The 15,012-nt window shown below is 46.0% G+C and overlaps 1 protein-coding gene across 3 annotated transcripts in view; it reads left to right on the forward strand.

The window, feature by feature from the left end:
• Positions 1 to 15,012, forward strand: part of SLC2A9 (solute carrier family 2 member 9) — a 106,675-nt gene that overhangs the window by 21,270 nt on the left and 70,393 nt on the right. For all 3 annotated transcript variants that reach the window (XM_080917482.1, XM_080917481.1, XM_080917483.1), the window contains exons 4-5: positions 5,003 to 5,127; positions 10,612 to 10,757. In XM_080917482.1, the coding sequence (XP_080773608.1) occupies positions 5,003 to 5,127; positions 10,612 to 10,757 (271 nt within the window). The remainder of the gene's footprint in view (positions 1 to 5,002; positions 5,128 to 10,611; positions 10,758 to 15,012) is intronic.

Consider the following 15,012-nt stretch of genomic DNA (forward strand, 5'->3'; position numbering starts at 1 on the left):
CAAAGATTAGAGACTTAGAAGATTATATATACACATACGGAAAGTTAGTATCTCATTTTCTTATCTCCTTGAAGAGTTGGAGATGACAGTGCTAGAGAGATATTAGAGAGGGCTATCTGCTTTACTTGCTTTTTCTTTGAGTTTAGTTTCTGTTTTAAGGAAGCAGAGGTAAGATTTAATGACCCAGGATTTATAGAATTTATGTAAATTTAAGGATTTCTAAAATACTCATTAATGATGACCAAAACCTTAATGGCATATCTGTAGTAAATAAAAGACTGGGTTCAGGCTTTCTGGTCAGGAGAAGGAGAAAGAACGAGAAGGGAGAAGGAAGACAGGAGAAGAAGAAGAATGAGAATCCTTGGGCAAGGAGAGAACACTTGAACTGACAGCTCACATCCACGACTGACTCCTTGCCATTAGTGAATTTGCGTTGCTCTCATTCCCACCTTTCTGAGGTCCCTCCTCGAGGCTGGACCGCGGCAATCCTGATCCTAGAAAGGCTGAACCTGTAGAAGGTTGCTCTCAGCCTTCCTTGATCTTCCCGTGTTCCCAAACTGAGCCTTTCTCAAGGACTTGGTGCCAGTCCATCAGCCTATTGCTTTTCCTCTCTGCCAGGGAGCTAGTGACCTTCTGGGTCACTCAGGAAACACCAGAGTCTGCTGGAGAAGCTCCCAGCAATGAAACAGGCAATATTGGAGTCTGCTCTCGAAACCGATGCCCCTTGTTTGTGTTGCTATGTTCATCCTTGGGAGAAAATGGAAGCACAAATGATTAAAGGCTGCCTCTGAGCCCCAGGGAGTCAGCTCTCAGAATTATTTGCGAATAAGTTTTCCATCTTCTCCTGGAGGCCGGCAGGCTGGAGTTATTTTGGGAAGTAAGATTTAATATGGTGAAGTTACTAGACGGGGTGCATCCCTGTTTGCAAATGCTTCCTGTCTGACTCAGATGTGACTAACATTTCCTGCAAGCCATCGGAGACACCACTGGGGGACAGCACAAAGGTTCAGGCTAGAAACGGGGAAGAATCTTGGCTTCTCCCTCACTCGTCACCTTCTCAGCAGGTCTGTCCTCAAAATATGCCAGGGCCTTGCTGCCTCTCTCCACCTACCTTGCGACCAGCGTGCTGGACAGCAGCACTTACCCACACTCCCGTGATAGCTCCTGCCCCCTCTTGGTCATGAACAGCTCAGAAGACTGATGGATCTTGGTAAAAGTGGGTCAAGTCCTTCTTTCTTTGTCTTCTGTGGCCACGCCCCCACACCCCCTTGCTAGCTCAGAACATCCCTCAGAATCTTCCCTGCAACTCTTCTTTACCTGCCCATTTCCTCTGCTGCCTCCAGGGTCCTCCACTGTCTCCAGCCACAGTGACTTCAAAGATGTTGTGTGTCTGTTTATTTCTCCTTACCTGGAGGGCTGCTGTTCCGAGTTAGCTGTCCATCTTACCACCTTTTCTTGAATGCAACCTTCCCAGACATACCCTCCTGGTCCACTCTGTAAAATGATACCCCTTCTCTTCTTCAGCTGCCTTGACAGCACTGGTCACCCCTGGCATGTCACTTGATCAGCACTCAATCCAGTGTTGTGGTTTTTGTTGAAAGGATAATTGTCTGTGAGTGAATATGGCAGCTACCCTTGCAGGCAGACAGTGTCATAGTCAGTGGAGAGCTAGATCTTCATTCACTAGTATGGCCTTGACTAAGGTGCATGCAGCTCTGTTTCCTCAAGATGAACTCAACTTGAAGCTGGTGGGAGGGCTCAGTGGTTAAGATCATCTCCTGTTCTTCCAGAAAGCCTAGGTTCAAGTCCCAGCACCCGCTCTGTGGCCCACAACTGTATGTAACTTCAGTTCCAGGGGATCTGATGTCCTCTTCTGGCCTATGTGGGCATCAGGCATGTATGCGGTGTGCAGACTTGCAAACAAGTAAAACACCTGTACACATTTTTAAAAAATCTAACTCATAAGGTATCTCATGCAGTGAATACAGAGTTTAAGACTGTGCCTGCTCCACAGTGAAGCTTCGCTTTCCTAGGTAGCACCCTCATGACAGCTGCATGTCTTGAGGCTTTGAGCGTCTCTGTCTGAGTGACTGGCTGAAAGGGTGGTCAACAGGGGGTACCAGAGATACTCAGTTCGAGGTTCAGCATGTCTCTCTGCATGTCACCTATGTTGTCATTGGCTAGCCACACATTCCTAAGTTCATAGCAGTGTCGTTCCATGTCAGGTGACTGTGTATAAATGCTATTTATGAAGCCGAGGAGCAGCCCGAGAGCCACTCTATGAATTTCTCTCTCACACACATCCTCTGGCTTCAGACATCCTCTTTACTGGTAGTGATGTCACTGAGGTGGGGTCAGGCTTTTTATTCTCCATTCTCAGGGTGAGGGTACAGTGCTTTGGCCAGATCTGAGAACTATCACCTCGGACAACCCTCTCTGAGAAGACTCTGTCAACAGCGTTGAGTCTGTGAGGCCTTAAGGGTTTAGACTGGGACCAAGAATGGTAGGTACAGAGAGAAATATCTTTCCACCTTTACAGTCAGGCATCTTCCATCTCTGGGATGGAAAGTCAAAATGGAGAGCAGCCATACTGTGCGGGGAGACCGGGGTCACATAATGTTGGGCAGGGTTGCTGGGGCCACAGCTCAATCTCTAGAGGAAATGCACACTCCGAATAAGAGCAGAGGGAGTGTGATGGGGACCCCGTGTTGTACTCCCGCACTCTCATTTGGGGGACTGTTCATACCAATCCTGCAACAAGGTAGAGAAAGGGCAAGCATGGCAAAGACAGGCAAGTGATAGACACTGTCCCGGTCACACACGCTAGTCTCTGCTGTCTGGGATTTCACTTTTCTCCATTACAGTTACCAGAAGTCGGCCATATTGGGAAATACTAAGGGGAAATGCCAGAAGTGAACAGTTGATAAGTATTAGAGTAACTGCTGTTCTGAGTAGAGAGGAATCTCATGCTGTTCCACTATCTCCTGAGACACAGACTGTCCCTTCATCTAATTGTAGCCACACCACGGATGCTACACATATGCTAATCATGTTTAGCCTTCTTGGAATATCACTGACATAACTGATTTTCATCAAAAGGTTCATTTAAGTTAGGTTTTAAAAAATAAAATCATGTCAGTTTTGGATAATTGACATATCCGTGTGACTTTGCTTTCTAAAAGACCTAATGGACACAATACTTGGGGTTCCCTCTTCACTTTTGCCCTTCAGTTCCTCAGTCCTCGATGGTGATACCCAACACTACAACTTTGGGTATCTTTTCAAGGTTCATGACTAACACACGCACACATACACAGAGAGACACAGAAACACATGGACATGCACACACAGACACCCACATACGTGCACAAACAAACACTCATGTACTCATCCACGTACATAGTCGCACTTCTTTTCCCCCGTAGGTCCCTACATGGCTTACACCAAATTCTATACTTTACCTCTTTCTTTCTCTCTCAGAGCTCTTCCCACTCCAGACTATAGAAAGCTGCCTTCGATACCCACAGGAACTGACTTACAACTTAGTTCGCTGCTAGCAAGCACTTGGGCTGTTTCAACCACCTGCTGCTGTGGGCTGCTGCTGGGTATCATGGTACCATCGGCACAGCTGCAAAAGCTGTATCTCCAGGAAGATACAGAAAGAGGACGTAGCTCAGATGGCGTCAGGCAGAAATCACAGAGACGATAACTGTCCTAACTGCTAAAGGGATACTGACTCGCTCTTAAACTCCCTTTGTTTCTTGTCATTTATGACACAACTTGGTGCTTCTTAATTAATTCATGTAACCTTTTTGAGGGGAGCTAAGGGTGGGAGAGACTGCTTCCCAAACTCTTCAACTTCCTAACTTCTTGACTCACAGCAAGTTTCTAACATGTTAGGGTCCTGGGCTAACTTTGTATGACATAAGCATGTAAGAGCACCTGCCTTACAAGATGTCTCCAAGTGCTAAGAGTAGATTGGGTACCAAGATGAGGGCCTGTCACCCAGCAAGGCTTGAAGAAATGGAAGTCGTGGAGTTGGTTCTGCAGGTGAGGAACAGAAAACAACCTGATCGTTCCTCAAAGACAGAGCTGCCAAAGGAACAGGAATCTAGCCCCCACAGTGAGGCAAGAATCTCAACGGTGAGGGCCTGGGGACACATTCCTGAAACAGACAGCAGCCCTGAACCACAGCCGTTAACATTACAATTGCCAAGGGAGTCTGTCTGACTCAGTTACATGGCTCGGATCCAGCTCTACATCCTAAACTGCAGTTCATTAAATCTAAGCTGCCTTTTAATAAATATGACTTTTTTCTTGAGGGAAAAGGAGAAAGTGAGGGAAGAAGAGAAGAGAAACAGAGGGTGGAGTCTACCAGCTAGAACAGTAGGATGCTACTCTTGGCTGCACAGAGGTTGTCTAGGCACCACACCCCCTGAATTTGTTTGTTTGTTTGTTTGCCTGAGTGACTTTGGCTACTGATTCCAGTTCCAGCTTTTGTCCAATGCCCCGAAGCTGACTAAGTAGTGTCCAGAAGAGAGGAGATACCAGTGGGTGGCACTACTCCAAGCCAGTTCTTCAGGGTGCCCCTCCCATGCCCCAAAGACATGAGCATCACAGAGTAGCACCCCCTTTCAGAGCCTTTACCCAAATCATTCTTCTAACACAGTTTATCTGACTCCACATGCTATGGTCTTTCCACTAAAATACTGAGTAGTTTCTGTTTTCCCACTTAGCCTAGCTCCTGCATCATAGCTTGTCTTTAAAGATGCTAAATAAAACTCAGAATTGGTGAGACCAGATCCTACCACAAGGAATTCACAGCAACCTTCAGGTTGGTAATATGCCCTATCTACCACATTGTTAACTTGGACCCCATGACCTCAATTCCTAAACTCCCAGTTGTCCCACCTCTGGAGTGACTGGCTTCTCTGATTGGGAGAGAAAGGACACTGACATGCCTCCCAGAACATTGTCCTTAACAGGTTGCTTTTCCTTCCAGGAAGTACACCTTGCTGGCCAACAATGGATTTGCCATTTCTGCAGCATTGCTGATGGCCTGCTCACTCCAGGCAGGAACCTTTGAGATGCTCATTGTGGGACGGTTCATCATGGGCGTGGATGGAGGTGAGACTTCACCCCAATTGGAAAGGAAGGCAGTAACACTCCCAGGGATTGTCTAGAGTGGAGAGAGGTTCTTGAGGCTGGTAGACTTGGGAGACACCAAGATTTTAGAACTCCACAGAAAGTAGGGCAGCCAGGGGGGCTAAACCCTCCCCCACATAGTGCTGTAGCAGCCAGCCGACCTGAGAAAACCAGGCTTGGTACAGCTGAGTCACTGCCAAAGTTCCAGATAGTTTACAGTGTGCCATGCCACTCTCTGATGAATTCTTTATAAACTCTATACTCTAGGTGGTGAGCTGTAAGCTCGGCCAAGGATCCCGGGGCTTCTGACTGCTCATTCTTTCATTCATTCATCCCATATTAGAATCCCGACCATGCCCATGTTCTATGTTACTGGAGAGGAGGCAGAAGGTATCTAATAGGAACAAGTCTGGGAAGAACACAGACAAAGCAAGGAGGTTTTTAGGAAAGCCAGTTAGAAGGATGTGGAAATGTGAGCAGAGACCAAAATGAACAGAGATGGAGAACTGGCTGAAAATCCGAGGAGTCAGGTTCTAAGGAGAAAGGAGAGCCCAGTGGTCCTGAAGTTGAAGATGATTGGCATTTCTGAGGAAGAGTGAGGGGCCAAGGAGCCTGGAGCTTGGTGAGAAGAGGATTATGGGAGCTGAGGCTGAAAGGAAACCAAGGCCAGATGGTGCAGCCTAGGGTTAGGAACAAGTGTTTATGCTGAGTCTGAGAGGAAGGCAGAAAGGGCTGAGAGAGACTGCTCATGGATTGGTTCATCGATGCTACCATACCCATGAGTACTTGCATGTGGAGTGCAAGGTAGATCCAGGAGTGGGCTCAGGAGGATCAGGACAGGCTGATTTTGTGGCAGGGCAGCCAGAGAGGAATGGCCAGACTCTGTAAAGGGAATGAGACTTATAGATGCACATTACTATCAAAGCAAACTGCTTTTGGCCTAACCCTGCAGATCTGTAGAGCCAAGACTATAAGCCTCACCAATCAGTTCTTCTTAGTTTTGGTTTTATTGCTGTGAAGAGACACCACGATTGAGGCAACTCTTATAAAGGACAACATTTAATTGGGCTGGCTTACAGTTTCAGAGGTTCAGTCCATTATCATCACGACAGGAAGCATGGCAGCCTGCAGACAGACATGGTGCTGGAGGATAAGCTGAGAGCTCTACATTGAGCACTAGGAGAGAGTCCACCTCCAGAATGACATACTTCTTCCAATAAAGCCACACCTCCTAGTAGTGCCACTCCCTATGGGCCAACACATGAATCTAAGGGGGCCAATTCTATTGAAACCACCTCACACTCTAAACGTTCTACACTTTTCCTTTAATTGTTTTAAAATTTAATTTGGAGGTAAACTGTGTATGTGGAAGTCAGATTGTGGTTTGCAGGATTAGAGTCTCACTTTCCACTGCATGGGTTCCAGGAATTGAACTCAGGCCATTAGGCTTGGTGTCCTTCACCTTTATCCACTGAGCCATGTTGTGTGTTCTTAATGTTGTCAGCTAAGTTTGGGGTCTCTTAGCTGAATTTGAGATAAAATTTGTGAAGAGAGAGGCTTTACCTGACAGAATTCCACAGGCTCCAGAGTACAGCAAGAGGAAGAAGAAGGCCTAAGGTGGAAACACTATACAATGCATTAGCCACAGTTACTTGGCCAACGCAAATCCCATAGGAAGAACAGTTATCAAGTGGGGACAAGGACTGCACCTTTCCAAGCTTTCTGAGTCTCTTCCTCCTGCTCCATAGAGGGAACAAATAGCAAGGCTGCTGCCCTGGCCAGATGATGCCACAATGACATCATCCTGTGTGTGAAGTATTTGGTCCAACAGAATCCAAGCCTACCTGTACCCACCCTAGGCATGGTGGGAAATTCTTGTCATGAGTTCCGATGCTGTAAGTTTAATTCTAAGCTTGTAAGGGAGAAGATTCAGGTTTGGAACAAAGACAGAGGAAGCCTGGTAGGTGGGGGCTGCTGGACAGCTTCCCTAGGGAAGCTCGGCCATGCTCTCTGGAGGTTTTTCTACTTCATCGGCCTCTTTCCCCTTGCCTTGGACCGCCTCCCCGACTCATGATGTACTTGTTGCTTTCTGAATTTCCATGTTCACGGATGAATGCAGTTCTTCCACAGTCTCGGCTCCCAAAATAAATGCCTTTTAGGCCCTTTTCCTGGGAGCTATTCAGAAAGGAGCAAAAGAAAAGGAAGAATAGGGGAACATTTAAAACACACTCCGGCTTCTGGAACACAGACTCTTGAAGCTGTGCCAAGACCCAGAGACTTCATGTCCTTTCTTCTCATTATATCTTTAAAGCCGAGAGGCAGAGTGAGGGCATTTAAGGTAAGGAAGTTGTACAGGAAGAGAAGAAAACTGCTAGATGGGCTAGGTCAGCTGTGTGCTTATAATAAAGAGTCCGAATCCCCGGCTTGGGGGTACAGCTCAGTGGCTGAAGTGCTTGCGTAGCATTCGCAAAGCCCCGAGTTCAGTCCCCAGCACCATGTAAAACCAGGTATGTTGGCCCATGTTACATGGGAGGTAAAGCAGGAAGATCAGAAGTTCAAGGTCATCCTTGGCATGCTTCACTAAATACTGAGATCAAGACCAGCCTGGTCCTTCCGAGACTCTGCTGCAAAACAAAACCAATCCTGAACATCCTAAAAGCAGAAAGATCTATTAATTAGACACTGTTTGCCCAATTTCTCATGGAGCAATTGAATCAGATTGAATATGTAGGACACCTCTTTTCCTCCAGTAGATTTGGAAAAACACCAGCATGTGACTTTCATACAGTAATAAATATGATTCAATATAGTGCTGGAGAAAGGTTCACACAGATTGCAGTATTTAAAGTATTTAAATCAGAATTGGAGGTGAACAAGAAGAGCCAGTCTGTAAAAACCTCATAACCTGCCCCTAATGAGGCTCTATTCTCTAACTTTCCACAACCTTCCGTACCAGCACCACCAGCTGGGTCTAAGTTTCAAATACATGTGTTTATGGAGAGTGTTTCGCATTCCAAACATACTTGTGGTGTTAGTTAGCAAAATTCATTCCTCCCCAAGGCTCCCATGGAGACCATGTGCTTGGCCTCATCTCCAACTTTTGGTGCTCCCCAGAATTGTTGCTCGGTGGTCCCTGGCTTGATGCTGCCATACTCCGACTCTCATCCTCACACCAGCTCCTTCTTTATGGGTCTCTGTGTCCTCATGAGCCTTCCTACCAAATGCTTGCACTGGATTTAGACCCAGGCCAAACCCCTTATCACCTCATCCGGACATAATAATACTGGTAAAGACTGTCACCAAGTCATGTCAGACCTGTGGGTAATTGAGGATAGAGACTGAACATGTTCACCTCCTACTGTAGGAGGTGATGTTGAACAGAAACAGGAAGGATAGGTGGGCATCAGTGTAGGATCTCTGAGGTCAGAGGATCTGAAACAAACAGAAGAACCAAGGTCAGTGTCTTAGAACATACCAAGCCTAGAGTGTTCACTGCACCCTGAGGCTCACACATCTAGGGAGAGTGGATGGCAGGGTAGAGTCAAAAGCCAAACAAGGCTGCTTAAGAATGGAGATGCCTAGTGAGTGACAAACTAGCCTTGACAGGTGGTACCAGGCATGCCAGGATGCATCAGTAGATCAGGGGCCCAGTCCCAGCAAACTTCTTCCTTCACCACTGGCTTAGCCACAGTAACCATAAATTAACAGCTGGATGTACTTCAGTAACTCTGCCAATCCATATATAGGTCCCTGTATCCAGAATACAGTGGTTCATGAATTGCCCACAACTAATCCTTGTTCAGAGAGATGACAATTTAGTTAATAGAGGCGGCTATCACCCCAAACAATCTACTTTCTCTGGGCTGTCTCCTGCTAGCCTATTTTATAGAGAATTTGAATAAAGGTAGCCAGTTGTCCACAGTCCAACCTTGACCCACTGGGTAAGACTTGGCCTTGTGTAGATTGTCCTGAAGCTGTTTGTATTTTACTGTTAATTCCACTTCCCCAAGAAGGGCTGCCTAGTCTCATGACTCCAACTGAGCCTTCCCATTTTAATTAGTAAAATAAAGGAAAGCCAGTGACTGGGCAGGGCTAAGGAGGTAGAGAGGGCTGAGAGGTCAGAGGAGGTCAGACATGGAGGGGGAAGATCACATCAACATGGTGCTTCCCAAGAACCAGCTAGACCAGGTGGGATTGATTGGTGTTAAAAAGCTATGAACAGTAAGGATTTTATAGATCTAATATCTCATATAGAAAGGCAGTTTGTATCTTTGTCTATTTGATGCAATCTTGTTGTGTAGAGGGTTTGTGGATTGAGAGTTGAATATATAAACCTGTATGAAAAGCTATCGGAGTTGTGTTTGTGTGGGATTTTGGGGTACAGAAACACCCTGGGACAGAGGCAGAGGACAGGTGGCAGAAAACCACCAGGGAAGGAAGTTGCCCGGACAAGTTAGGCTGTAGCGGTGGCTCAGACAGGGCGCCAGAGGTGCGCGTGGCTCCGTATCAGGGTCAGGCCTGAGGAGTGAGACCTCAGGGCCGATAAAGAGATAAAGTATTTAATATTTTTAAATATTTCTTGCAACAGCCTTGTCTTTGAGATTCATGGTGTTTGTGTTTCTCTCCTAAGGTCTCATGCCATTATAATTCTCATTATAGTCTTCTACTTAGCGGAGGGTCCCAGATTCACAAGGCCACTGCATCTCCTGTTCCTCTCATCTAAGTCAAAGGTCAACTAAGAACAGATAGCAGTGTGTGCGTGCATAGGATGCACAGCTCCTTTTTATAATGCAAAGTACAAATGTGCTTCTGATACAGAGAGGGTGTAGCCCCATCTGTCCCTCCTGTCTCTTACCTCCATGGCTCTGCTGTGCTATTGAGGTTAACACCACAATGTATTAGGTACTTTCTATTGATGATTAAAAACAAGAAACAAAAAAAAAACAACTTCTCCAAACAAACAACAGCAACAAAAACATGATCAAAAGTGACTTGTGAAAGGAGTTTATTATGGCTTATGTTTCCAGAGGAGAAAGAATCTATCATGGTGGAGAGGTGTGGTAGCAAGCAGAAAGCATGGCAGCAGGAACAGGAAGCAGAGAGCTCTCATTAAGAGCACAAAGCATAGAGAACAAACTGAAAGTAGGCAAGGCTATGAAGTCTCAAAGCCCACCCCTGTGATGTGCTTCCTCCTGCAAGGTTATACCATCTGAACCTTCCCAAACAGTGCCACCAAGTGGGGAATAAATGCATAACTACCTAAGCCTATGAAGGTACATTTCTCATTTAAAATGCCACATGTCCTCATGGCCATGATTCACCCTACTTCTTCCCCGTGGCACTTGTCTTCGATGTGAGCTGATGCCTGGTCTTGGTGTAACAGTCAGGAGCCACAACATCTGTAAGTGCGGATCGGGTGACCGTGTGTGAGGCAGGGCCCCTCTCACTGCTGCATATTTCCCTCAGGCATTGCACTCAGCGCGCTCCCCATGTACCTCAATGAGATCTCACCCAAGGAGATCCGGGGCTCCCTGGGCCAGGTGACTGCCATCTTCATCTGTATTGGTGTGTTTTCTGGACAGCTGCTGGGCCTGCCTGAACTGCTGGGGAAGGTAAGTGAGGCCTCCAGGCCAGCCAGGATGGCTTTCATCTCCCACCACAGGAGATCTTCCTTTTAGAAAACTCATCCCAGAAGCAGTGATTCCTGCAGCCTTAAGGGTTTTACATATTCATGGGGGGAAGGCTGTAGGTGCCTTTCATTTTCTTAGAACATAAATAGTACATAACAAACTCAAACCTTACAAAATGTTTGAGTCCAAGGCCCACTGACCATTGTTGAGCAGCTCAATTTGCATTTGTATAGGCTTTTTTCTCTGCTTAAAAAAAAAAAAAAAAACAAAAAACACATATGTATGCACCATACCTGAATGTATGGTTGGCTGTGGGTGCATTGTTTCCATAGGATTGTGTTGTATATATGGTTTTGTAGCTTGCTGCTTTCATTTTACCCCGTTCTGAGCATCTTTCCAAGATATTCATTAACTGTACCTCACTGTAGAGGTTTTCTTTTCTTTTCCTAAATGAGCATGCAATCTTACAGTTTGCCTTGATGTGTGAAGAACAAGAGGCTTTGGCTGTAGTGCGGTCAGATCCATAGTACGGGGCTAGGAGGAGGTAATGGAAAGGCAGTAGATTGTAACGGGGAGGTTGAGGCAGGCTCAGAGGCGCAGTAGGAGGCCATGGTTGCAATGGCTGTGCTTAGGGAGCAATGCATTGATGAAGACTTAAAGGAAGCTGAGTCCACAGTACCTCTGGCCTGTAATGGATAAGGGTAATGGTAGGAGAGTGGTCCAGATGCTTCATAGGGATACAGAGGCCTCTCCTGACACCCCCCCCCAAAGGATGAGTGTGGGAAGAAGGAGGAAAAGATGCTAACATACGCCAAGATTGTTCTGGGTACTTCAGCAGTGCCTGAGGCCAGCAGCTCTTAGTAGCTGAATTCTGGCAGCAGGGAATTGTAACAAGATGGCTTAACCAGCAAACCCACCAGGAGAGGTCTTCCACCGGCACTGATGCTTAGAGAGCGCCATCCAAAGACTTGCCCTTGCCTTCTGCCTAGATCCTGCCTACAGTTTAGAAGCTGGAGATGAGAGCTAGACAATGTAGAACTCAAGGCAAAAGGAGATCATCCTTGTCTTTCAAATATGTCTGCTGGGCATGTCTCACCCAGCCAAGAACCCAATGCTAGCTTCTCTGGAGATGCTTGAGTTAAGAAAAAGGGACTACCAGTGCACTGCTTGACTTCATTAGCTCTGGGTACAATTCCTATCTTATGGTTCCACAGGCCCAATAGTTGGGCATGCTCTTCAATATGATAAGATGATGCCAACTGACCAGTGTACATCACGTTTCTAAAGCTTTTTGATTATTTTGATTGTTTCATGTGTTAAAGCACTCATAACAGAATTTACCATTTTAACCACTTAAAATATACATTTCCTTTAAAAAATGTAAGTGTGTGTGTGTGTATGTGTGTGTGTATGTGTGTGTGTGTGAGTGTGTGTGTGTGTGTGTGTGTGTGTGTGTGTGCCAGGCACATATGTGAGGTCAAAGAACAACCTTCTGCTAGATTCCAGGGATCAAACTTGACCCTCAGTTTGCATAGTAAAGTAAGCTCTTTCACCAGATGAGCCATTATATGAATCTCCATGCCATTATATGTGACTTGCTACAGCTCAACCTTGCAGCCACCTGCGCCTCACCTCTCTGCCAACTGGAGCAACTACAGACACACTCTTGTCTCTCTCTTTTTTACAAAAACCAGAAACAATGCTTGCTTGATAATTTCAGTTGTCTCGTGCCTGATGATTTCCATAATTAGTGCGAGTGTGTTAGAAACAGTCTGTCTGCCAGGGTGAGGCATCGCATTAAAGTACTCATTTGCTTTCTGTATAAAGATACTTTTAAGTTCTCAAAGTTAGCATTTGTTAGTGATGATAGAAACATCGTTACAACCATAGCCTAAACCCTTACAATGTAAAAGTGTCTATTAAAGCCAACAAATAATATAGTTATTCTCCAATCATACTATACTTATTAGAGCCGTAAGGTATTTTTATTTATGTTTTACTATGATCTAAATTCCTTGTCATCCATCAAACCTTTTGGATGCCAATGTCAGAGACTTTCTGTTATTGCAGGTTCTCCTTGAACCTCTGCCCTTACTCAGCTAACAAATGAGTTGGATTCTTGAGTCCAGCAAAGAGGATGCCAGATATATTCTCCTCTTCATGAGACTGCAATAGCTACGTGACCTTTGACAGGTCACCCCTTTCCCAGCATCCTTGGTAGCAGGCATGGCTCAGAGTCTTAGATCTCCATGTCCCACTTAAACACTGTTTTCTCTGGGAGCACATCATAGACAAAGGATGTCTCCTTGAAGCACCTTGTGCAATGCTCTCTCCTGTTCTGTGCCTTCTGTTTGTTTTTGTGTTTTTGCATCTTGCTGGTGGTTATAGTACTACAGTCCAGGGGTGTCATTTATCCACCCTCTCTGCAAGTTTGTAGAGATCTCTGTCTGTTGTGTGCCAGGTATTAGGCTGGCTGCTGCTGCTACAACTATAAAGTAGTCAGACTAGGCTCCACACTGATGGAAACTATAGGGAGGCAATTAGCCAATGGTCAACAGATATGGAAGAAGTGGGACACTGCGGGGAAGGATGGTTTTCCTGCAGGAGTGATGTGCAGTGAATACCTCAAAGATAATTAGGCAGTTTTGTCTGGTCTAGGACTGCTGGGAGGTAAGGGGATGAAGTGAAGAAGATACTGTTGAGCAGGGAGGAGCACTTAGGCAAGACCCTAACATTTGTTTAGAGGTGAAAGCCCAGAATAGTATGCCAACCACGCTGGGGAGGGTCCCTTTGCTCAGGCCATAGCCCATTTCTATCTTCCGTCATTTTGATAACATTGGGTGGGAGGTGATACTTCATAGCAGTTTTGATTTGCATTTTCCCAATGATTAGTAGTGCTAAGTACCTCTTCAAATACCCATTGGCTATTATTAAGAATTTATTTTACTTGTTAATTTTATGTATACGTGTGTGGTCCCAAGTTGATGTCTGCGTGCCAGATGTGTGCAGGAGCCCTCGGAGGACAGAAGAGGGCATCAGATTCCTTGAAACTCTTTTTCATGTGGATGTCCAGTTTACCTAGCATCTCAGTCAAGATCAGAGGTAATGCCCTGGTCTGCAGAGAGTGGCTAAGGGCTTGGCTTAGAATGGTAGCCAAAAGGGGTGATTGGAGCAAATGTCCCACTTAAATACCTCAGCCTGAGGGCATCAGTGGGTAATGGTCGCTAGAAGCTTGTGAGAGGAGTCAGGGCTATCTCAGGGTGTCTGACTTTTTAGACAGGTAGACTAGTCAGTACTACAAGATGCCAAGTCACAAGCCATAGAGGAGCAACAGCTTTTTAAGAACATAGGTGACAAGGAATGGTCCAGGTTACCAAGAAACTGAGAAGCAGAATTGACTTTTGAACATAGGCAGCACCTCTATTCCCAGGCTGGGAATGCTGCCCCCGATATAGCGGGGCGCATCAGCATGACCCTGGCCAGAAGTTCCAGCAACAATGCCCGTCACCTCACTGGGCCAGCTGAAGAGACATTGCTACCTACAAGTTGGCTTTTCCTGAGTTAGTTTTTGTTTGTTTGTTTGTTTGTTTTGGTTGGTTGGTTTGGTTTTTTTTTTTTTTGTTACAACAAAAGAAATGAGAAAAAAATATTGAATGTTTTAAAAGGAGCAAACAAGTTATTTTGGTTTCAGAAATTTAGTCTATGTCAGCTAGGTGCATTGTTGAGGGTTTGTTAAGACAGAGCACTGTGGAAGGACATGGCAGAGGAAGATGCTTACCTCATGGCAGGATAGGAGGGATGAAGGGAATGACAGAGACAGAGAGAGAGGTGGGGGGGGGGATCAGAGGGAAACAAGACACACTCTTCAAAGGCATTGTCCCAGTGAGCCGGACCACATGTTAATCCATGGACAAGGTCAGAGCCCTCAGAAGGAAGTCACTTCCCTAAAGCCTTCCCTGGGAACACTACAGTGGGGAGCCAAGCCTTCAATACATGGGTTTCTCCCGGACTAGTCCTAATACTCAGCACCAGTTTGGCTCCTCTAGGCTGAGCTGACTCTGGCTAGGAAAATGTGCATGTAGCCCAGTAAACACCGTGGCAGGGTAGATCTGTGTGTTGTGTTTTCATGTCCATGCTCTGTGAAGGTAGAGACCAGGCCTCTGAGCAGAGAAAGAACATCAGATGAAAGCTTTTCCCTTATCTTCTCCCGGGTTTTGTGAGGTTCCAGCCAAGTGGG

The sequence above is a fragment of the Micromys minutus genome, assembly GCF_963924665.1.
Source record: "Micromys minutus genome assembly, chromosome: 1".
NCBI classification, from domain to species: domain Eukaryota; kingdom Metazoa; phylum Chordata; class Mammalia; order Rodentia; family Muridae; genus Micromys; species Micromys minutus.